Source organism: Microcaecilia unicolor, chromosome 4 (assembly GCF_901765095.1).
Source record: "Microcaecilia unicolor chromosome 4, aMicUni1.1, whole genome shotgun sequence".
In the NCBI taxonomy this organism is placed as follows: domain Eukaryota; kingdom Metazoa; phylum Chordata; class Amphibia; order Gymnophiona; family Siphonopidae; genus Microcaecilia; species Microcaecilia unicolor.
The window spans coordinates 361,041,066-361,065,954 of NC_044034.1; the positions used below are offsets into that span (position 1 = coordinate 361,041,066).

Genomic DNA, 24,889 nt, shown 5'->3' on the forward strand with positions numbered 1-24,889 from the left:
ATCTTTGCCAGCTCGGGAACAAAAGGCTGATCTGAGGCTGAACCGTGTTACTTCACTTTAGATCAATTCAGGGCTTTTTTTGAGGGGGTACTTGGGGGTACTGAGTACCGGCACCTTTTCCATTGTCTGCTAAATTTGACCCATGGTCCTCAAATTTTAATGAAAAAGCTCAGGCTCTACACACCAATTCTGCCTTGCCATGGATTCTGGTTGCAGGGGGCTTGGCTATTGTGGGATGGGTCCCTCAGTGATCACCCCACCCCTGAAGGGTGGCCTAGCATTTGACTACCGGCACTTCTTTTGCTAGAACAAATGCACTGGATAAAGGGACCCACGTGTGGGTGATCAGGCCATTGTGACATCACTGATGAGGTTGGCTGTTAGCCATTGGTGGAATGAGGCATTATGACATCACATTATCAAAAGTGAGCCAAGTATAGAACAATCAAGCTAATTACAGGGGTTAACAGTAAAATAACGTCTTAACAATAGCTCATGTTGATAAGCCCCCTAAATGAAAGAAAATAGAGATGCCTGTAGAAATCAAAATCACTGCTACATGTGATAAAAGCAGGGCTTTTTTTGAGGGGGTACTTGGGGGTACTGAGTACCGGCACCTTTTCCATTGTGTGCTGAAATTGATCCATGGACCCCAGGTTTTAATGAAAGAGCTCAGGCCCTACACACCAATTCTGGCTTGTCATGGATTCTGTGACTGGTTGCAGGGGGTCTGGATATTGTGGGGTGGGTTCCTCCGTGATTACCCCACCCCTGAAGGGTGGCCTGGCATTTGAGTACCGGCACCTTTTTTGCTAGAAAAAATGCACTGGATCAATTTATCTATTTAATTTTTAGGTCCCTTTTACTAAGCTGCGGAAAAAAGGGACCCTGCGTTAGCAGCAGCGTGAGTTTTGGCCGTGCACAGAATCCCCTTTTACCGCAGCAGGTAAAAAGGTGGAAAAAAAAAGAAATGGCCGTGTGGTAAGTTCGCTCTTTCCGTGCTCCCATTTTGGGGGGAGCACTTACTGTCTGCCACCCATTCAGGTGGCAGTAAGGTCACCAGCGGTAACCCCCTGTAGCGATCATTTTTGCAAAATTCCGTCAGCATTGGAAATGCCGCACGCTGGGGGCAGAACTGCTGCTGGCCGCCACAGCGGGCCGGCAGAAATTCCAGATTGATGCGTGGCTACCCTTTAGTAAAAGGGCCCCTTAGTTTGTAAACTGCTTAGCCCTGCCTGCCAGTTCAAGCGATTTAGAGGGGCATAAGGACGTCCCGGTGAAGGGGCGGGGCATCCCGTATTATCGAAACAAGATGGGCGTCCATCTTTCGTTTCGATAATACGGTCGGGGACGCCCAAATCTCAACATTTTGGGTCGACCTAAATGTTGAGATTGCCGACCTTAGAGATGGGCGACCTCGGTTTTCGCCGATAATGGAAACGAAGGACGCCCATCTCAAAACCAGCCAAATCCAAGCCATTTGGTCATGGGAGGAGCCAGCATTTGTAGTGCACTGGTCCCCCTCACATGCCAGCACACCAACTGGGCACCCTAGGGGGCACTGCAGTGGACTTCAAAAATTGCTCCCAGGTGCATAGCTCCCTTACCTTGTGTGCTGAGCCCCCCCCCAAAACCCCCTCCCCACAACTGTACACCACTACCATAGCCCTTAGGGATGAAGGGGGCATCTAGATGTGGGTACATTGGGTTTGTGGTGGGTTTTGGAGGGCTCACATTTACCACCACAAATGTAACAGGTGGGGGGGTGGGCCTGGGTCCACCTGCCTGAAGTACAGTGCACCCACTACAACTGCTCCAGGTACCTGTATACTGCTGCGATGGACCTGAGTATGGCATTTGAGGCTGGCATAGAGGCTGGCAAAAAAAGTTTTTAAAGTTGTTTTTTTGAGGGTGGGAAGGGGTTAGTGACCACTGGGGGAGTCAGGGGAGGTCATCCCCGATTCCCTCCGGTGGTTGGTCAGTTCGGGCACCTTTTTGAGGCTTGGTCGTGAAAACAAATGAACCAAGTAGAGTCGGCCAAGTGTTCATCATGGACGCCCTTCTTTTTTCCAATTTCAGCCAAGGACGCCCATCTCTTAACTACGCCCCCGTCCCACCTTCGGTATGCTGCCGACACACCCCTGGGACCTTTGGTCGTCCCCGCGATGGAAAGCAGTTAAGGACGCCCAAAATCGGCTTTCGATTATGCCGATTTGGTCGACTTTGGGAGGACCCCCATCTCCCGATTTGCATCGGAAGAGGGGCGTCCTTCTCTTTCGAAAATAAGCAGGATAGTAAGTCTGGAATAAATAAATATTCTGGTAGGTAATGCTCACGGCAAACGATTAAAAGCAAAGAGGAAATTTACTTTGTACACTACGATAAACAGATATATAACATGCAAAGTTCTTCTGATGAGAAATCCACCACGATGCAGAGGGCGGGGGGAGAGGGTGAAGAGAATTAATAATATATGTCATCATTCTGTTCTAACACATAACCTATGCACGCGCAGTCACTGTACAATCCCCGTCTCTTACAGGGGCTGTCTCGAGCAGAGTTAGAAAACCAGATCAGATCGGCTGCCAGTCTGGAAGAGCTGCTTGAGATCATTCAGTCGAGAGAGCTGAAGCTGTGGCGGTGCAGATCAAAGATCAAACATCTTGCCGGTCCAGACTCCCGATCGGCGTCGCATCGCTCAACGCGATTTGCGGCTGCATTCTACGGAGCGGAAGTCCTGAAAGGTAGGATTATGTTTGCGTGGAATCTATGGTCATCTCACACATCAGGGGCATAGCCAGACAACAGATTTTGGGTGGGCCTAGGCAAGAAGTGGGTGGGCAACAAGTGTTCTACCCCCCCCCCCCCCCCACCACCACCACCAAAAATATCTCAGCTGGCAGGAAAACGCTTCTTTCCACCTTGGTAGTCTGAAGCAGGCATGCACTGAAAACTGAGCATGCGCAGGTGCCAGTATCGTGGAGAGTAGCGTTTTTATTACCATCAGGGGGAAGTCTTCAGCTGGCGGAGCTTGGGATTCCCACCAGCTACCACTAAACGTGCCCACCCAGGCCCACCTGTGGCTACGCCACTGTCTCACATATGTCCTGGCTCTTCAGTAGTGTGTGAAGAGTCTGAGGTTGTGTGTGTCAAAAACATGCGAAATATCCATCTGTTGTATTGTTGGAGTCAGAAAAAAGAATGATCCTCGCAGGCCTCCTCATGTGGCACCCAGACATAATAGCCCTGTCAAAAAAACCCCAGACAAAACAACCTTGTAACAAAATTGCCCTTGACAAAATAGCCCCCTAGAAAAGAATAGCATATCACACAAGTCAGACACAAGACTACTGAGGTCGACTGGTGATCGGACCCTTTTGTCAGGGGGCTAATTTGTCAGGGGCAGGCCGTTTTGACAGTGGCTCTTATGTCGGGGGCTTATTTTTTTTTTTTGTTACATTTGTGCCCCGTGCTTTCCCACTCATGGCAGGCTCAATGCGGCTTACATGGGGCAATGGAGGGTTAAGTGACTTGCCCAGAGTCACAAGGAGCTGCCTGTGCCTGAAGTGGGAATCAAACAGTTCCTCAGTTCCCCAGGACCAAAGTCCACCACCCTAATCACTAGGCCACTCCTCCACTGTTGCTACTATTTGAGATTCTAGGAATGTTGCTATTCCACTAGCAACATTCCATGTAGAAGTCGGCCCTTGCAGATCACCAATGTGGCCGCGCAGGCTTCTGCTTCTGTGAGTCTGACGTCCTGCACGTACGTGCAGGACGTCAGACTCACAGAAACAGAAGCCTGCGCAGCCTTGTACCTGGAATGTTGCTAGTGGAATAGCAACATTCCATGTAGAATCTCCAATAGTAGCAACATTCCATGTAGAATCTCCAATAGTATCTATTTTATTTTTGTTACATTTGTACCCCGCGCTTCCTCACTCATGGCAGGCTCAATGCGGCTTACATGGGGCAATGGAGGGTTAAGTGACTTGCCCAGAGTCACAAGGAGCTGCCTGTGCCTGAAGTGGGAATCGAACGCAGTTCCTCAGTTCCCCAGGACCAAAGTCCACCACCCTAACCACTAGGCCACTCCTTGTTTTTTGACAGGGCTATTTTGACCAGGTACCCTCCTCATGGAAAGTGGAGAAACAGTGGAGAAACAGTCTCGGTTAAGGTGTGTCATCCTACAGACAGCAGGGTTAAACCCTTGAAAATGTGGACAGGGAGAACTAATGGGTTGGTGGTTCTTTTCCTGTCATCACCTGCTATGCTTCTGTGTTTCTGAATCTCACACTATTTCTTGCAGATGAGATTCCTTCTCTTTCTGTTAGCTGTTCGAAGCATATTTAGGGTGGGAGGGGTGTAGTCTGACAAAAAGAGAGGAACAGGCATTTGAGCCGTGAGGAATGGTTGAAGGTACTGAACTTGGTTAATCTGGAAAAGACCGAGGGAGTTGAGAGAGCAATATTTCAATATAGAGAACGGAGTGGGGGTGGGGTGGGGGAATACAAAGAGGACGGGCATCTGTTTTCCATCTGCACCAAGGACAGGACAAGAAGTAATTGATTGAGACTCCAGTAGAGGAGACTGAAGATTGGACGTTATGAATAATTAGACACTGGAACATGTCACCAAGGAGGTACATTAGTCTGTCATTAGAGGTTTTTCTGAACAGGTTAAAACAAACATGTGGCTGGAATAGGTTAGCTATAACGAATAATCTCCAGAGGAATGGTTTTAATCACTTTTAACATTTTTTTTTTAATTTTGATTTAGCTCAAGCTTTTACAATAGTATTTACAAATCAAATTACATTCACTTTTTTGAGTCCCTTTCAATTCTGGGAGCTTGGTATAAGAGCTTTGGGGAGGTCTTCAGGCTGTCTGTCTACAGCCTGGAATTTTGGCTTTTCCCAAAACATCCTTGGTTCTCCCACTAGAACCAGCAGCAGGAGACATGAGACTTGCTTAATTTGGTGTCATCCCCTGTTTCTACAGGGCTGGTCTATGAGATCATAGGAACCGACTCTGTGGGTGCTATGGGTGCTTGAGCACCCCCAATATTGAGAAAATTGCTCATATGTGTCCAGGGAGGGGTTACTTCCATTGAGCCTGGTCTCGCAGCAGCAGGAAATGATGTTTTACAAGGTGTCTCCTGCTGTCACTGGAAAGGGAGGCTGTGCCGGGGCGGACCTGTGGACGGTTCTGAGCAGAGCTGTGGCTGGGCTGGGCGGAGCTATGGGTGGGTTGGGGCGGAGCTATCGGTGGGCCCTAAATCTCCCCCTTGGCAGCTCTGAGATATATATATATATCTGGAATTTATTGCCAGAGAAAGAGAATGTGATAAATGTGGTTAGCATAGCAGAGTTTGAAAAAGGTTTGGACAAGTTCCTAAAGGAAAAGTTCATAAGCCATTATTAAGATGGACTTAGGAAAATCCATCGCTTAATTCTAGGATAAGCAGCATAAAATCTGTTTTTCTGTTCTAGGATCTTGCCAGGTACTTGTGACATGGATTGGCTACTGCTGGAAACAGGATACAGGGCTTGATGGACCTTTGGTCCGTCCGGTATGGCAACGCTTAGTATGTTTGTACATCTCAGTTCTTAAAACAAAATATCTAGGAACTCGCTCCCTCACCAGACAACGACTACTTAATCTTGTCAGACGGAGAACAGGACAGTTGAGCTGACTCAAAAAATACATATCAGATCTCCTACACCTCGCTATACATTTGCAAGGAAATCTGAGAAAGGACACGGCTCAAATCTGTAACACCTTAGGATGTCTTATAAGAAATTGTTGTATGGCTCTGGCAATGTCAGGAAATAAATTGATCCTACGATTTAACGATAGAAAAGCCAATAAATCCAGGCTATGAGCATATTTGGCAAAGATCCATCTGTTTGCAATTCAGAGGAAGGTACATAAAAAGCAGATGCAACAGGCAGGACAGCTTCCAATTAAATTTTTAACCCTTGCCACAAAATAGCATTGAATCTGTTTTCGCTCTGTGCCTCTTCAGCCACCTGAGACTCTACTACCGTGTTAAATGCTTGAACTTACGAAAAAAGTTGTAATAATTGACCTGAAAGGCTCTTACCGATTCAGTCTACTGCTGTCCAGATGGAGTCTGGAGATATTGCTGCCGTCTTTATAGAATCAAAATCCATCACTTTTGCAGTTTTGATCTCAGAAACTGTTGAAATAGAGGCCACTGCCCCAGAAGGGGAGCTTTATTGATTGATTGATTGATTGATTGCATTTGTGTTCCGCATTTTCCCACCTATGGCTTACATGGAACAATGGGGGCAGTTACAGGTATCGAGTGGGTTTAACAATTCGATAGATACAGCGAGAGTCTGTAGAGGTCTCTTGCAGAAGTATTAGGTTGGCCAATGACCTTAGGAGATTACAATTTGGTTTACATGATTCATTGTTAGGGAATTACAAAGAGAGTCAGATAAGATCATAACAAGACAAAGTTGGATGAACAGTTGGGCGGGACCGGTTGTTCTTCAGTGGACAAGTGGGTATGAGGTGCATGGGGTGGGTAGGGTAGTAAGATTAGAGAGTTGAGAAGTTCTTGGGTCCTGGTTGGTTGCTGTGGGCTTGTGTCTTTTCCATTCCATCTGTTAATTTTGTGGGTAGATCTGATGAGTCCATTGTTGCTTAGGTTGGTTCAGTGGGGGGGGGGGGGGGGGGGGGGGGGGGGGGGGGGGGGGGTTAATAGATCAGCCTTCAGGTGTTTTCAGAAGGTTAAATAGTTGTTCAGTTTAAGGTCCTTTGGAAGTGTGTTCCATATTTTGGTGTTGATAAAGAAAAAACTCGTTGCTAGCGTTGCTTTATATTTGATGTCCTTAAAAGATGGGAAATGGAGGGTAAGGTATGATCTGGCTGTTTTTTTTGTGTTCCTGATTAGTAAGTCTACTAGGTTGGTCATGTAACTTGGTGATTGGCCAAATATTATTCTGTATACCAGTGAGCAGATTTTGAAGACTATATGGTCCTTGATCGGTAACCAGTGTAGTTTCAAGAGGAGGGGTTTGGCGCTGTCAAATCTTAATTTTCCATAGATGAGTCTCGGTGCTGTGTTTTGTGCTGTTTGCACTTTTTTCAGGATTTGATCTTTATACCCTGCGTAGATTCCATTGCAGTAGTCCACGTGAGCAAGGATCATGGTCTGAATCAGATTGCGAAATATGTCTCTTGGGAAATATTGTTTTAAGCATTTGAGTTTCCACATAGCGTGCAACATTTTCTTTGTGGTAGCTTTAGCTTGCTTTTCAAGGGATAAGTCCCGGTCTATGGTGATGCCAAGGATTTTCAGGTTGTCTATGATTGGGAGCAGTGAACCCAGTGCATTGATTGGTTTAAATTGTGTAGTGTTGTATAAAGACGAAAGTATCAGGCAATGTGTTTTTTCCCTGTTGAGCAGTAGCTTGAAGGCAGAGGCCTAAGTTTCCATAATAGTCATGCTGGTTGTGGTTTTGGGGTCTATTTCTGATGGGTCTTTTTTTGAAGGGGATGTAGATTGTGATTGTCATCAGTGTATAAGAACGGATTGAGTCTATGGGTGGATAGGGATTTGGCTAGGGAATCATCATTAGATTGAATAAGATGGGTGAAAGTGGTAAGCCTTGTGGGACTCCACATTCTGGTTTCCGGGTGGGGGGGGGGGGGGGTGAGATTTCTGCATTCACCTTGACTTCGTATGATCTGGTGGTTAGGAAACCTTTAATCCAAGAAATTATTTTACCTCCTATTTCTACCTTGTCAAGTATTCTTAGTAGAATTTGGTGGTCGACCATGTGAAATGCGCTAGACATGGAGTAATAGAATGTTGTTGCCTCTTGCTGTTTCATGTTTGAATTTGGTCAGTAATGTAATTAGGACTGTTTCAGTACTGTGGTTAGTTCTGAATCCCGATTGACATTCGTGCAGTATTGAAAAGTGATTGATGTAGTCCGTTAATTGTTTGGCTACTAAGCCTTCCATCAACTTGGTTGTTAGTGGTATTGACACAACTGGTCTGTAGTTCGTGATATCTTTGTTTTTTTCTTGGGGTCTTTTGGGATGGGTGTGAGTAGGATGGTTGCTTTGTTCACAGGGAATATTACTTCATCAAACATGAAGTTAAGGTGGGATGTGAGCTCTTCAATAAATTGGTTGGGGGGTGTTTTCATAATGTAGTGAGGACATGCGTCTAAAGGGCTGTGAGCTGAAGAGAACTTTATGATCGTTTGGGCCACTGTCTCAGTGGAGAGGTGTAAGAAATTTGTCCAGGTTTGATCCACTGGTGTTTCTCCAGGGAGTGGGTCAGGTTCATATAATAAGGAGTCTAATTTTGATGCGTCGTGAAGGAGACTTTTTCGTAAGTTGATGATTTTTTTCCTCAAAATATTTGGCTAGATCTTCTACGAGTCGGAGATCATTCGATATTGTCGCTGATTTGGCATCTATTAATTTATTCACTAGTTTGAATAGTTTCTTTGAGGCTTTATAGTCAGGGCCTCTTTGGTCTTTAAAGAATTTCCTTTTGGCCTGTCATATCTTGTGTTTATATCTTTTTTGTGTTTCCTTCCATGTCGTTTTCGTTTTGTCGTTTTTATTTTTTATCCATGCCCCAGCAGTCCAGAAACAGGAGCACAAAGGAGACACAGCTCTTCTGGTTCTGCCGCTGCACTTGATCTACCCATGCTGACATGTGGTATCTTCTCTCTGCACCATGGATGTCTTCACCTCTATTCACCCTGCCACGGCAGGATCTAGAGTTTCTATTCTCTTCTCAGGGATCAGAGTGGTTTCAAGGGCCATAGAAAATGTCAGGTCCTCTTCCCCCAATGTACCTTCAAATGGCCCCATTTCTTTTTATTTATTTATTTATTTATTATTTTGAAAATAAACATTTACATAATATAAATGTAGGTAATTCAGGAAATTATATAAGAGAACATTCGTCCTTTAAACCAAGGAGAAAGAAATCATATTGTTACTTAGTCCACAATGATATGGTCAAGACACAAGGAATTATCACTTTATAATACAGAAAAAAGAAAAAAAAAAAAACCTCTATGAGGGGAGAGACCGTTCACAGCTTGCGGTTTCAGCTCCCTTCTGGGGCAACCAGGCCTCTTTCGCCTCCACTCTCTTTGGAAACTATAAACTGACACAGTTTGTCAGGTTCAAAAAATACATAATATACAGCATTCAAGGAAATTAAACACCTACAGGCAAATTTCAATTTAAAGGTACCGCCTAAGGAGAGAACTCGAGGCCTAAGACCCAGAAATTCTCTCCTCCTCCTCTGGGTATTTTTACTCAAATCAGGAAAAATTTGTATTTTTGCTCCGAGAAACTGGGTCGAAATTTTTCTGAAGTAAAGTCTAAAAACATGGTTTCTATCAGTTTCAAATGCAAAGGTAGCTAGGAGAGTTGTACGCTCCGTTATAGTTTCTAACGATGTTTCTAACAATTGTGTCACATTCAATTCTGAAACCTCTGTTCGAGCTATATTAGCTCCTGTGATGTAGAAAGCCTTTACAATTGGTGGTATAGCTTCTTTAGGAATGTCAAGTACTTCAGTAAAATACTTTTTTAACATCTCAGTCGGTGATATCAGAGGGGTCTTCGGAAAGTTTAGGAACCTCAGGTTATTACGCCTGAGTTGGTTATCAAAAAATTCCATTTTCCTTAGAATTGAGTCTTTATCTATTGCCGTATTAGCAACAACAGTTTGTAATGTCTTTATTTCTTGAAAATTTGACTCACATTTTCTCTCTTGCTCCAGAGCCTTTGATTCCAACGTTTGCTGGGAGATTTTTAATTCCTTCACCTCAGAGTTGAAGGAATTAGTTAGTTGTAGTAGGGACGAATTTATGGTCTGGATTACCTCCCAAAGGGCTTCCAAAGTAACAGCTGCAGGTCTATTCCTCATGCCGAGCGAAGCGAGCGGGGTTTCCTGGTATGGAGAGGGCGGGGAATCAATACCTCCCGCACTCTCTCCAGATGGCGTTCCACCAGGAGTTGAGGATCCAACAGGGCCGCCGCTAACCTCCAAAGGACCTGCCTGAGGTTCTCCCGTTGGTCCTAACTCACCGTTCGGCCTCGGCGGTGCAGCTTGAAGAGGCGGACTTAAAGACACTGCCTCTAAGCTAAGATCCCCCTGTTGTCCTGGGGATCCAACCAAAGCTGATAGCGGAGCTCCCGTTGCACGAAGGCCAAAAGCTTCCAGGGTCGGCTGCCGGAGCGTCGAATTTCCGCCAGGGCTCGCGGCGGCTTTTGCCCCAACTTTCCCTTTTCTCTTAACCATAATATCAGGTAAGAGAAAATATACACTACTGGAGCAGAGCCTAGTGTTTAAGAGCCGACTTGCAGCGCTCCCTCATACGGACGCCATCTTGACCAAGCCCCACGATTCCAAATGGCCCCATTTCAAGTGTGGGCAGCATTGAGCCCCAAATTATGTAAGAATTCATGGGCCCAGGTACAGAGGAAGAGCTTGAGGTAGCCTTCCCGTTCCATTTAGCCATATCTAAACTCTAAGCAACATTTAGAGCAAGGGCTTAAGCCTCCATCATCTTGATATGCCCTGATCTTCTAATCGTTTGTGTTTGTGTGTATTTCTTTTTCTTTTTTTGCTTGCTTTGGTGGAATAACGTCCTCTTTTGCCAGCCCTATTTGCATTTGAAACATACATAAACTGGCACTTCAAAGTTTATCTTACATAAATGTCTAAGTCCCTAGTTTACAAACCTGGGACATGCACATGTCAAACTTAAGTGTGTGCAAATGGCAAGGGGGTGTGGTCTGGTGTGTTTTGGGTGGGACAAGGGTGAAACACGTTCATAGATATGCAGTCCAGAAGTGTAGCCAAATTGTGACGCAAGATGGAGCAGAGAGGTGCACTGTTTAGGTGCAATGGACCGCCTGAAATATAGGCACCGTCGCCATCCGAAGTTCATTTGGAGGAACGGTCGCTGCCCTGGCGCCTCGCCTAGCTATGCCACAGATGTAGGCCCCATTTCAGAAGAGGACTAAACGTCTATGACTTATAAGAACAACATTGAAAGTTACACCTGCTACCAAATATATTTAGGATTTGGTAAACAGCATGTAATACCAATTTTTGAAAAGGGTTCCAGAAAATCTACTGGGCAAAATGATAGAAACTATTTAAAGAACAAAATTACTGAACACATAGACAAACATGGTTTAATGGGACAGAATGTAAGGAATTATTAGGAAAGGATTAGGGAATAGAACAAAGAATCTCTGAATCATTCCATGGTGTGACCTCACCTTGAGCACTGTGTGCAATTCTGGTTGCCGCATTCCTACTACTACTACTAATAATTTCTATAGCGCTACTAGACATAAGTAGCGCTGTACACTCAACATGTAAGAGACAGTCCCTACTCAACAGCTTACAATCTAATCAGGACAGACAAACAGGACAAAGAGTAGCAAGATTCTGTGTAGAATCCCAAAGAGTAGCAAGATTCCGGACTCCCAAAGAGTAGCAAGATTCTGTGCAGAATCCCAAAGAGTAGCAAGATTCCGGATTCCCAAAGAGTAGTAAGATTATGTGCAGAATCCCAAAGAGTAGCAAGATTCCGTGCAGAATCCCAAACAGTAGCAAGATTCCAGAATCCCAAAGAGTAGCAAAATTCTGTGCGGAATCCCAATGAGTAGCAAAATTCTGTGCAGAATCCCAAAGAGTAGCAAGATTCCGGACTCCCAAAGAGTAGCAAAATTCTGTGCAGAATCCCAAAGAGTAGCAAAATTCCAGAATCCCAAAGAGTAGCAAGATTCTGTGCGGAATCCCAAAGAGTAGCAAGATTCTGTGCAAAATCCCAAAGAGTAGCAAGATTCCGGATTCCCAAAGAGTAGTAAGATTCTGTGCAGAATCCCAAAGAGTAGCAAGATTCCAGAATCCCAAAGAGTAGCAAGATTCTGTGCGGAATCCCAAAGAGTAGTAAAATTCTGTGCAGAATCCCAAAGAGTAGCAAGATTCGGTGCAGAATCCCAAAGAGTAGCAAGATTCCGGACTCCCAAAGAGTAGCAAGATTCCGGATTCCCAAAGAGTAGTAAGATTCTGTGCAGAATCCCAAAGAGTAGCAAGATTCCGTGCAGAATCCCAAAGAGTAGCAAGATTCCAGAATCCCAAAGACCACTACTACTACTACTTATCACTTCTATAGCACTATTAGACATACACAGCGCTGTACACTTGAACATGAAGAGACAGTCCCTGCTCGGCAGAGCTTACAATCCAATCTCCAGAGGAGATCCGGGAAATTATAGACCGGTGAGTCTGACGTCGGTGCTGGGCAAAATGGTAAAGACTATTATTAAGAACAAAATTACAGAGCATATTCAAAAGCATGAATTAATGAGACAACGTCAACATGGATTTAGTGAAGGGAAAACTTGCCTCACCAATCTACTACATTTCTTTGAAGGGGTGAACAAACATGTGGATAAAGGGGAGCCGGTTGATATTGTGTATCTGGATTTTCAGAAGGTGTTTGACAAAGTACCTCATGAAAGACTCCAGAGGAAATTGGAGAGTCATGGGATAGGAGGTAGTGTTCTATTGTGGATTAAAAACTGGCTAAAAGATAGAAAACAGAGAGTAGGGTTAAATGGTCAGTATTCTCAATGGAGAAGGGTAGTAAGTGGGGTTCCCCAGGAGTCTGTGCTGGGACCGCTGCTTTTTAACATATTTGTAAATGACCAAGAGATGGGAGTAACTAGTGAGGTAATTAAATTTGCTGATGACACAAAGTTATTCAAAGTCGTTAAATCGCGGGAGGATTGTGAAAAATTACAAGAGGACCTTACGAGACTGGGAGACTGGGCGTCTAAATAGCAGATGACGTTTAATGTGAGCAAGTGCAAAGTGATGCATGTGGGAAAGAGGAACCCGAATTAAAGCTACGTCATGCAAGGTTCCACGTTAGGAGTCACGGACCAAGAAAGGGATCTAGGTGTCGTCGTTGATGATACATTGAAACCTTCTGCTCAGTGTGCTGCTGTGGCTAAGAAAGCAAATAGAATGTTAGGTATTATTAGGAAAGGAATGGAAAACAAAAATGAGGATGTTATAATGCCTTTGTATCGGCCCATGGTGCGACTGCACCACGAATATTGTGTTCAATTCTGGTCTCTGCATCTCAAAAAAGATATAGTGGAATTAGAAAAGGTGCAGAGAAGGGCGACGAAAATGATAAAGGGGATGGGACGACTTGCCTATGAGGAAAGGCTAAAGCAGCTAGGGCTCTTCAGCTTGGAGAAAAGGTAGCTGAGGGGAGATATGATAGAGGTCTATAAAATAATGAGTGGAATTGAACGGGTAGATGTGAAGCGTCTGTTCATGCTTTCCAAAAATACTAGGACTAGGGGGCATGCGATGAAGCTACAATGTAGTAAATTTAAAACGAATCAGAGAAAATCTTTCTTCACTCAACGTGTAATTAAACTCTGGAATTCGTTACCAGAGAATGTGGTAAAGGTGGTTAGCTTAGCAGAGTTTAAAAAAGGTTTGGACGGCTTCCTAAAGGAAAAGTCCATAGACCGTTATTAAATGGACTTGGGGAAAATCCACTATTTCTGGGATAAGCAGTATAAAATGTTTTGTGCATTTTTGGGATCTTGCCGGGTATTTGTGACCTAGATTGGCCACTGTTGGAAACAGGATGCTGGGCTCGATGGACCTTTGGTCTTTCCCAGTATGGCAATACTTATGTACTTATGAGTCCAGATGATCAGAAACAGGCTGAACCAGCACTGGTTTCGCTCCGTTGCATGCATGGAGGTGTAGTTTAGATTTTCTTAGAGGGATCATTGGGAAATAAGAACTACATATCCCTCCATGCAGTGGGCAAGACTGGGACTGGCTCAGCCTATTTCTGCTAATCTGGAGCCATCTGGAAACCCTAGACATGGCAGGTTGCCGGAAGCCCAGAGGAGTCTGCAGTGTATGTTCTGACGGCAGTTGGCATTCCGATGAGAGTCCAGGGTTTGAAAGGGGTATGGAAACTGAGCTACCTTCTGCCCTCTCAATGTGCAGCGATGCGAAAGGTCATGGGGCATTGTGGGAAAGTTTTTCTCCGTGCAGCTTCCCAAGCTCGGCAGGCCGCATGAAGGGAACTGTACATTTCTCACACTGCCCGTCTGCCACCCTTCTGAAGCATTATTAACACATAAATTAAAATGAGAGCGAAGAAAACAAGTAGAGGACCCTGGGAAAAGATCCGAGGAGCCACCAAGAGTAATGGCTTGATGTGGACACATCCCATCTGCAGGCTTGAGATAAGTCTGGAGCTTGTGTCTATTTCTGGCAGGGGCCTCCTTATCTCTCAGCTGTACAGTGCCACCTGGTAGAAATCTCCGCAGCTGCACAGAGTACATTGTAGGGAACCGTACAGAGAACTGTGATTGTGCAAGATAAGCTGGGGCTTGTGTTCGGTTATATCAGACATTTTTTAACAGCAGCACAGATTGCCAGTCAAAATCAGAAACAAAGCAGGCAACGAAGAGAAGACAGAAAATGGCAGCAACCCTCTCCCCCCTCCCCCAATTGGATAAAAGGAGGAGATCAATCTGGAAAGAGTATCGGTGGTATTCTATTCTCCAAGACAAAACATTCAAGAACTGAATCTGCATTATTTATTGATTTGTTGTGTAGATATCAAGTGACGTAAACTGTATATGCCTAGTGGCTAGAGCACTGGTCTTGACATCCGGAAGTGGCAGGTTCAAATCCCGCTGCTGCTCCTTGTGATCTTGGGCAAATCACTTAACCCTCCATTGCCTTAGGTACAAACTTAGATTGTGAGCCCTCCTGGGACAGAGAAATAGCCAGTGTACCTAAATGTAACTCACCTTGAGCTACTACTGAAAAAGGTGTGAGCAAAACCTAAATAAATAAATTATTTGGGATTCTGTTGCTACTATTTGAGATTTGGAATGTTGATATTATCTGAGATTTTACATGGAATGTTACTATAGTGGAGGAGTGGCCTAGTGGTTGGAGCACCGGTCTTGCAATCCAGAGGTGGCTGGTTCAAATCCCACTGCTGCTCCTTGTGATCTTGGGCAAAAGTCACTTAACCCTCCGTTACCTCAGGTACAAACTTAGATTGTAAGGCAGAGAAATATCCAGAGTACCTTAATGCAACTCACCTTGAGCTACTACTGAAAAAGTTGTGAGCAAAATCTAAATTAATAAAGAATCCCACTGAGATTTTTCTAACAATTTGCCACAGAATCTACACATGAGCTGCTGCAGAGAGTGCAAGGTTTTCATTACAGGTGCTTCACTCTGAATGCAAATGAGCTGTCTCTCATTTACAAAAGCTAGTCAGAGTGAGGTGTCACAGGTTAGCCGTTCACTGGATCTAATTAACAAACAGCGACCTATTTTTTAAATTATCATATTTGAATAAATTTGACTAAAGTACCGTGAGGTAGAGACATTCCCATATGTTAACCCTATAAATAATGGATGAAAAATTAGCATGAATTCAGTGGAAAGAAGTTTCAGAGCAAGGGGTCATGGTACGAGGCTAGAGAGAAGCAGAACTGGCAATAACATTAGCTGATAGGCTAATTTTTCGAAAACCTAGGCTAGATCGTGCGAGTCCTTTATTGGGTGAACTGCGTTGGTTATCTGTGAAGTCTCGAGTTTTTTTTTTTAAGGTACTGTGTTTAGTATTTAAGTTTCTGGAAGCTTTTTGTCCTGAGGACAGTCATCGTTTGGTAATTGTATTAAGCTGTCCGACAACTTCTAGGAGGTGGAATTCCTTATTACTAGCTTTTTCCTCCAGTTAAAAATATTAATTTTAAGGCCATTTTTTTCTCAATCATTTATCTTTTTGGCTGTTCGCTATTGGAATGACCGTCCACTTGAACTGTGCCTGATGAAGAATTATTTTGTGTTTCGTAATTCTCTGAAATCGTATTTGTTTTAAATAATGTGGCTTGGCCTTCATTTGTATTCTTTGCTAATTTAAATATATATATTTTTTTTTCTATTGACTGTAACTCGCCTCAAATGAAATATACTGAGAGCTGGAGAGAGATAACTCCCTGATAACATTTCATAGAAAAAGGTGCATAGAACTGTCTTCCAGTCAAGGTAATGAGTCAAATCCAGTTAATAAGTGCCCAGATTTTCAACGCAACACGTTAGCCCTGCATCTTAGGCTAGAACATCGTTTTCCAAACTGTGCACCGCTGCAACCCTGATGTGCCGCAGCGAACTCTCAGGGGTGCCGTGGCACATCTTGACCTCCCTCTCGCTGCCCACAATCCAGCATCGCTCCCTACTGTCCCCTCCCACAGGTCCGGAATCTGGTGCTTCCTGCCGCTGCAGTATTTGCAGCTTACATTTTCGGGCCATCCGCGATTCACACAGGCACTGTGAGGACTTCCCTCTGCCGCGTCCGGCCCTCACAACAGGAAGTTGCATTAGAGAGGGCCGGATTCGGCAGACTGGGGAGGCCCCGGAGTGCCTGCCTGTGTGAATCGCGGACGGCCTGAAAACGTAAGCTGAAAGCACTGCAGCGGCGGCGGGGGAAGGAGAAGGAAGCGGCAGTGATCCTGGACCTGCAGGAAGGAAGGTAGCGAGCGATGCTGGATTTGGGGAAGGCAGAGGTGTGCTGGGCTTTCTGGGAAGAGGGGGCTGCAGGAAAAGGGAGACCTATGTGGCCAGGGGGAGGGTACGGAGACCCACGTGGCCAGGAGAGGGGTACGGAGACCCATGTAGCCCGGGGGGTGGGGGTGCTGCAAAAAATTGCTCGGACACTAAGGATGCTGTGAGCTGAAAATGAGCACACAGTTGTGGAATGCACTACCAACTAAACTGAAAATAATTAACGAAATAACTAACTTTCGCAAATCTCTGAAAACCTATCTCTTCAGCAAAGCCTACCACGAGAATCCATAGCTTAATTATAACACTTCAACAGGAAGTATTTTTTCACGGAGAGAGTAGTGGATGCTTGGAATGCCCTCCCGCGGGAGGTGGTGGACATGAAAACGGTAACGGAATTCAGACATGCATGGGATAAGCATAAAGGAATCCTGTACCGAAGGAATGGATCCTCAGGAGCTTAGTCAAGATCGGGAGGCGGGGCTGGTGGTTGGGAGGCAGGGATAGTGCTGGACAGACTTGTACATCTGTGCCAGAGCCGGTGGTGGGCAGCGGGACTGGTGTTTGGGAGGCGGGGATAGTGCTGGACAGACTTGTACGGTCTGTACCAGAGCCGGTGATTGGGAGGCAGGGCTGGTGGTTGGGAGGTGAGGATAGTGCTTGGCAGACTTATATGGTCTGTGCCAGAGCCAGTGGTGGGAGGTGGGGCTGGTGGTTGGGAGGCGGGGATAGTGCTGGGCAGACTTATACGGTCTGTGCCCTGAAGAGCACAGGTACAAATCAAAGTAGGGTATACACAAAAAGCAGCAAATATGAGTTATCTTGTTGGGCAGACTGGATGGACCGTGCAGGTCTTTTTCTGCCGTCATCTTCTATGTTACTAACACTACACCCTTATTCTGAAAGCCTTCTTTCTATAACTGTGTGCTTAGTTCGTCTTTATCATCCTTAATCTTTTGTAACATCAATTGTATCTTTTACCCTGGAATGGCGTTGCCATAACAGGTCTTTGTAAGCCACATTGAGCCTGCAAATAGGTGGAAAAACGTGGGATACAAGTGCAATAAATAAAAATAAAATAAAAAAAAGTTTGGGAACCCCTGGGCTAGAACAGTCATTAACAAATATGTAAGGAAGATCTGAAGACACCCATATTCAGGGATGCTTTTGGTATGTGACTGTAGCAGATGCCAGTGGTCCTGGTTGGTTTCCTGGGCACCTCTTGGAGCTCCATGCTTCGCTCTGTCTTTGTCTGTCCTGCTGTCCTGTCGATGATGGACTTCCTCTCCTTTTCCGTTTTCCAGATACGGTGTAATTCTATACACTGCTCAGACTATCTGCAGAATGAACAGTATATGGAATATTGATTAAACTCGGAAACTTGGTAAGAGAGTTCTGGAAAGTCCTGGGGTATCTGCAGAGGATGCTTAGAGTAGCCAGATGGTGAAAGGATGGACTTTGTGATCACTATCTGTCCTCAGAATCTGTATATGATTGTTGCAGTTGTCCCCTCATCTTGCCATATGTAAGTCTGAGTAAGTGAAACCAACGTTTCAGCCATCGTGCTGTGGCTTTCTTTTCTGACGGCTGAAACATCGGTTCTGCTTTACTCAGATATGGCAAGACTGGAGAATGACATGGGGATGGGGACCCACAGTAACTGTGGGGACGGGGACAGAGCTTGCGGAGACGGGGTGGGGACAGATCCCGTGGGAACGGGGCGGAGATGGGGACAGAGCCCACAGGGACAAACTTTGTCCCCGTGTCATTTTCTTCTTTGAAGCCTGTCAATGAACTGGACTGTTATTACTACTACTACTACTATTTAGCATTTCTATAGCGCTACAAGGCATACGCAGCGCTGCACAAACATAGAAGAAAGACAGTCCCTGCTCAAAGAGCTTACAATCTAATAGACAAAAAAAAAAATAAAGTAAGCAAATCAATTAATGTGAACGGGAAGGAAGAGAGGAGGGTAGGTGGAGGCGAGTGGTTACAAGTGGTTACGAGTCAAAAGCAATGTTAAAGAGGTGGGCTTTCAGTCTAGATTTAAAGGTGGCCAAGGATGGGGCAAGACGTTATTTATGTTTGAGTGATGCAGACAATGATATTTTGAGCAAAATCTGCATGGGGGATCCTGTACATCCTGCTACCAGCACATCTTCTAAGAAGACATCCTCTATTGCAGGAGGGACTGTGGAAGACAGGAGAGCTAGACTGAATCCTGAGATAGCTGATGACTTCTTATTCACCCACAGATTAAGAAATCATAACAGTGCTTCATAGGACATATTTCTCCCCTCTAGGGCATACAGAACGGTTGTGTTTTGTACCCCTGAACTTTTTAACATGGTGGATTAAGTCAGCTATTGTTGGGGTTGGAAGCAGTGGCGTTCCTGGCCTGGATGGCACCCGGGGCGGAGCGCCAATGCGCCCCCCCCCCCACTAGATAACACCTTTCCCCCCCCCCAGCGAAATGACACCCCCCCGGGTGCACGCGCTGGGGGGTGCCGCGGCGCGCACCTGCTCCTCCGCGTTCGCTAAACTTCGTTCGTTCGCTGCAGCTCCCTCTGCCCCGGAACAGGAACCTGTTCCGGGGCAGAGGGAGCTGCAGCGAACGAACGAAGTTTAGCGAACGCGGAGGAGCAGGCGCGCGCCGCGGCACCCCCCAGCGGCGTGCACCCGGGGCGGACCGCCCCCACCGCCCCCTTTGGTACGCCACTGGTTGGAAGGGTAGAGGGTGGTGGTGAGGAGGGTTATTATAGCTGCTCGCTGTAATTTATACACAATAGCTGCACAGCATATTGTTCCTTTCTACAGTTTAATAAAAAGATTTAAATATAAAATCATAATTGTTCGAGGTTTCTGCAGATGAGAACAGAGCCCATAGGGACGGGGCGGGGATGGAGACAGGGCCTGCGGGGATGGGGTGGGGACGGAGACAGGACCCACGGGGTGGGGAGGGAACAAACTTTGTCCCCCCCCCCCCCCCCCCCCCCCCCCCCGTGTCATTCTCTAGGCAAGACCTGGACAACTGCAACAATCATGACATTAACCCTTTACACTAAGAGAACATAAATCTGTTTAGTTCATCGCTGCACCATAGCATCTGGGTCGATCTGATCGAACTGTTGCTAATAAATGCCTTTCCCTGGACTAGAAATCGGCGAGGAATGGCAGAAGACGCAATGCATGCCCAGGGAAACCTGCGTGGACGTGGCTAAAGACCTGGGAACAAGTACCAACATGTTCTTTAAGCCTCCTTGTGTGTCTGTGTTCAGGTGCGGAGGCTGCTGCAGCGAGGAAAGCCTTATCTGCGTGAACACGAGTACGTCCTACATCTCCAAAGCGGTAAGATGCATCCCATCCTCTTGCGCTTTAATCAAGAGACGAGGTGGGGAGGTAGAAGTGGTAGAAGCATTTTGTGAATTTAGGGCGTAAGGGGCCCTTTTACTAAGCCGCATAAGCATTTACGAGCACCCAACGAGCGCCAAAATGGAGTTACCGCCCGGCTACCATCTTGTGGTAATTTCATTTTTGGCGCGCGTCCAATACGTGCATCTGGAAAATAATTTTTTTTATTTTCTGCTGCGCATATCGGATGCATGCCAAGTGGCATTTGGCGCACGTAGGTCATTACCGCCCTTTACCGCTAGGTCAATGGCTGGCGGTAAGGTCTCAGACCCAAAACGGGCGTGCAGCAATTTTCATTTTGCCACACGTCCATTTTCAGCAAAATTGTTTTGTAGGAGCGCTGAAAGATGATTCTGCGCGCCCAAAACTCGTGCCTGCACTACCGCAGGCCATTTTTCAACGCGCCTTTGTGAAAGGACCCCTAAATTCATAAAGCTTGGTCTGAGTGTAAAACCAATTTCAGAAATATTGTGCAATCCCGGCCACCTTGTTGGAAAGACTGGACAGGGCCACCGAGAGGGGGGGGGCAGGGGGGACAAAATTTCCCAGGCCTCCAAGGGGGGCCTGGCACCAGGGTCTCTCTCCTTCTCCTGCTCCCAGGCCGCCGGCACTGCAGTCCTCGGCCTCACCTCGGCTCTGTCGACAGCCCCCCTCCATCCGCCACCAGGCCCCCTGCATTCAAATCAGCAGCGCCTCACCTCCGTGTGAAAGCGGCAGATCGCCTCCCTTCGGGCCTTCCCTCACTGTGTCCCACCCTCATCTGATGTAACTTCCTGTTTCCGCAAGGGTGGGGCACAGTGAGGGAGAGCCCGAAGGGAAGCGATCTGCTGCTTTCACATGGAGGTGAGGCACTGCCGATTATATATTTTGAGGTAGGCCTATTTTATTAACAAATAAACCATAAAAAATGCCCTAAATCACCAGATGACCACTGCAGGAATAAAGGAATGACACCCCCTTACTCCTTCAGTGGTCACTGATCCCCTCCTACCGCCCCACAAAGATGTAAATGAAACAGTACATACCAGCCTCTATGACAGCTTCAAATGTTATGGCCAGTCCTATTACAGCAGCAAACAGGTTCCTGGAGTAGCCTAGTGGTGGGTGCAGTGTACTGCAGAGAAGGTGACCCAGGGGGGCATAATCGAACGGCGCCAGCCATCTATATGGCCGGCCATCTTTGGCAGGGCCATGCCAAGGGTCTGTGGTGCCCCCCTGCATAGGATCAGTTGCCCCCCCCCCCCCCCCGCAGACGAACAGTTGCGTGTGCGCACCCCTTCCCCCCCCCCCCGTAAAGGTGATCGCTGCCCTCCCATCCACGCTCCTCTCTCCCCTGCCCTCCCGCTCCCATGTCCCAACTGCCTGCCCTCTTCTCCCCCCCCCCCAAGATCCCTTTTAAATGTACCTCCGTCCGGCAGCGAAGGCGCAGCGTCAGTGAAGGAGGCGGTGCTCCCGACGTCTCTACTAGTCTTCCCTTCGCTCAATGTCCCGCCTTCTTCTGACGTCATTTGCTTGACATCAGAAGAAGGCCCTGACGTGCACTTTTTTTTGGATGGCCACCTCTGGATTACAAGACCGGTGCTCTAACCACTTGGCCACAGCTCCACTTACTTGGATGTCCCTCCCTTTTGATTATGCCCCTTCAGGTCTCTCAGCCAATCACAGACAGGGGCCTCTCACAGCCAATCACAGACAGCTAAATGTGCTGTGATTGGCTGAGAGAGACCCCTGGCATAATCAAAAGGGAGGGACTTCCAAGTAAGTGGAACTGTGGCCAAGTGGTTAGAGCACCAGTCTTGTAATCCAGAGGTGGCAGGCTAAAATCCCACTGGTACGACTGAAAAAGCTGAGCAAAAATAGTTTTGATTTAGGACATCCCTGACGAGCACTTTGATTTTTTTTTGGGTGGGAGGGGGTTAGTGACCACTGGGGGAGTAAGGGGAGGTCATCCCTGATTCCCTCCAGTGGTAATTTGGTCAGTTGGGGCCCCTTTTTGAAGCTTGGTCATGAAAAAATAGGGACCAAGTAAAGCCGGCGAAATGCTCGTCAAGCCTGGCTTTTTTTTTTCCATTATCAGGCGAAGCTGGCCATCTCGTGAGCACGCCCCTGTCCCGCCCCTGTCCCACCTTCACTACCCTACCAACACGCCCCCTTAAAATTTCGCCAGCTCCACGATGGAAAGCAGTTGAAGCCGGCCAAAATCAGCTTCCGATTATACCGATTTGGCCGGTTTCAGGAGATCGCCAGCCATCTTCCAATTAGTGTCGGGAGATCGCCGGCGATCTCTTTCAAAAATGAGCTGGCCAGGCACATATCCCAAGCTAACTATTAAACTTGTGGTGGAAAGTGTCAGCCCCTCCCAAAAACCACAAAACCTATTGCACCCACATATAGGTGACACCTGCAGCCTAAGGTGTCTAGTTGGGTACAGTAGGGTTTTTGTGGGTTTAGAAGGGCTCATCATACAATATAAGGGGGTAATGGTGAGATGTGTACCTGGGACCTTTTAAATGAAGTCCACAGCAGTGCCCCCTAGGGTGCCCCATTACTCTGCTGGGATGTCTGTGTAGCCAGTTGACTAGGAAAGCTGGCTCCTCCTACGTCCCAATGGCTTGATTTTGTGCGTTTTTCACTTGGATGATTTCTTTTTTTTTTTTTTTTTGGAAAATGGTCCAAAAAAATAGACATGGAGGGGCATAATTGAACAAAAACGTCTATCTCCATGGGCGTTTATCTCCGAGAATGGGTCCGTGAAGGGGCGGACCGAACCGTATTTTCGAAAAAAATAGACGTCCATGTTTTATTCGACAATTTGTGAGCTGGGCGTTTTTGTTTTTCAGTGATAATGGAAAATGAAAGCGCCCAGCTCAAAAACGAATAAATCCAAGGCATTTGTTCGTGGGAGGGGCCAGGAGTCGTAGTGCACTGGTCCCCCTCACATGCCAGGACACCAACCGGGCACCCTAGGGGGCACTTTGACAAAAACAAAAAAAAGGTAAAAGAGCTCCCAGGTGCATAGCACCCTTCCCTTGTGTGTTGAGCCCCCCAAATCCCCCTCAAAACCCACTGCCCACAAGTCTACACCATTACTATAGCCCTAAGGGGTGAAGGGGGGCACCTACATGTGGGTACAGTGGGTTTGGGAGGGGGTTGGACGACTAAGCATTAAGCAGCACAATTGTAACAGGTAGGGGGGGATGGGCCTGGGTCCACCTGCCTGAAGTCCACTGCACCCCCTAATAACTGCTCCAGTGACCTGCATACTGCTGCCAGGGAGGTGGGTATGACATTTGAGGGTGAACATAAAAAGTTGTGAAACTGCATATTTTTGTGGTGGGAGGGGGTTTGTGACCACTGGGGGAGTCAGGGGAGGTCATCCCCGACTCCCTCCAGTGGTCATCTGGTCATTTAGGGCACTTTTTGGGGCCCTATTCGTGGAAAAACAGGGTCCAGGAAAAGTGCCCTAAATTCTCGCTAAAAACGCATATTTTTTTTCCATTATCGGCGAAAGGCGCCTATCTCTGATCGGCCAATAACCACGCCCCAGTTCCGCCTTCACCACGCCTTTGACACGCCCCCGTCAACTTTGTACGCTTCCGCGATGGAGTGCAGTTGAAAACGTCCAAAATCGCCTTTCCATTATACCGATTTATTCGTTTTTGTGAGATAAACGTCTATCTCCCGATTTGGGTCGAAATCTAGGCATTTTTCTCTTTCAATTATAAGGTGGAAAGTAAAACATCTAGGAAATAGTCTTTTTCAAAGAAAAAAGATAAATGTTTTTTCTGGTTTGAAAATGCTCATTTTTACTATTTGATTTTTGGACGATTTCAGCAAAACGTCCAAAGTTGAATTTAAATGTCATATTGAAAATGCCCCTCCACGTAACAGAAAGGACTTTTCTAAAATTGCATGACCATATTTGTGTGTGTAACAAGAACCCACATCGAAAGTGTGCGCCAACCTTAATATGAGTGACTTATAAGCATTCCCAGGGCGTAGAATGAGAGCAACGGAAACAAAGATGCAATGGACTAAATTCTATACATCACGCCTAAAAATTTGGCACCAAAATGAAATTCACTTAGGTGTATTCTATAAAGTACACTTTAATTTTGGCGTACTTTATAGAATAAGCCTATATAGAATATGCTGAGTGCCGGTCCATACAACTAAATTTAGTTGCAGTCAATCACGCCAAGTAAAACCTGGTGTAAATCCCGACTTCTAAAGTAGGCGGGGAACAGGTGTATTGTATAACAACGTACCTAGAGTTTAGAAACACCCACAACCTGCCCTTTCCACACCCACCTTTCAGCTATGTGACTTATATTTACTTTATGGAATACATGTTGCAGCAGGAGTTCCCAAACCAGGTCCTGGATGCACCACAGTCAGTCAGGTTTTCAGGATATCCACAATGAATAATCTTGAGAGAGATTTGCATACAGTGGAGGCTGGGGTGCCTCTAGGAACAGGTTTGGGAACCACTGCGTTACAGAATACTTTTAGCAAGTAGTGCGCAAAAATTCTAATTAATGCCAATTAGTGACGATAATTGATTGTTAGCATCCAATTATCAGTGCTGATTAGCTTGTTAACTAATTAAGTTATGTGCATTGTTAAGGAATAAGCTTCGATTTCTGCACGGAAATTTTGGAGCAATATATAGAATCCTGTGTAAGCATTTTATAAAAATACTAGTAAAAAAAGGCCCGTTTCTGACACAAATGAAACGGGCACTAGCAAGGTTTTCCTCGGAGTGTGTATGTTTGAGAGAGTGTGTATGAGAGTGACTGTGTGTGAGAGAGTG

At 46.2% G+C, this 24,889-nt stretch overlaps 1 protein-coding gene across 1 annotated transcript in view; it reads left to right on the forward strand.

The window, feature by feature from the left end:
- VEGFD (vascular endothelial growth factor D) overlaps positions 1–24,889 on the forward strand; it is an 82,809-nt gene that overhangs the window by 28,591 nt on the left and 29,329 nt on the right. The window contains exons 2-3 of the mRNA XM_030202322.1: positions 2,543–2,744; positions 19,823–20,013. Of these exons, the coding sequence (XP_030058182.1) occupies positions 2,543–2,744; positions 19,823–20,013 (393 nt within the window). The remainder of the gene's footprint in view (positions 1–2,542; positions 2,745–19,822; positions 20,014–24,889) is intronic.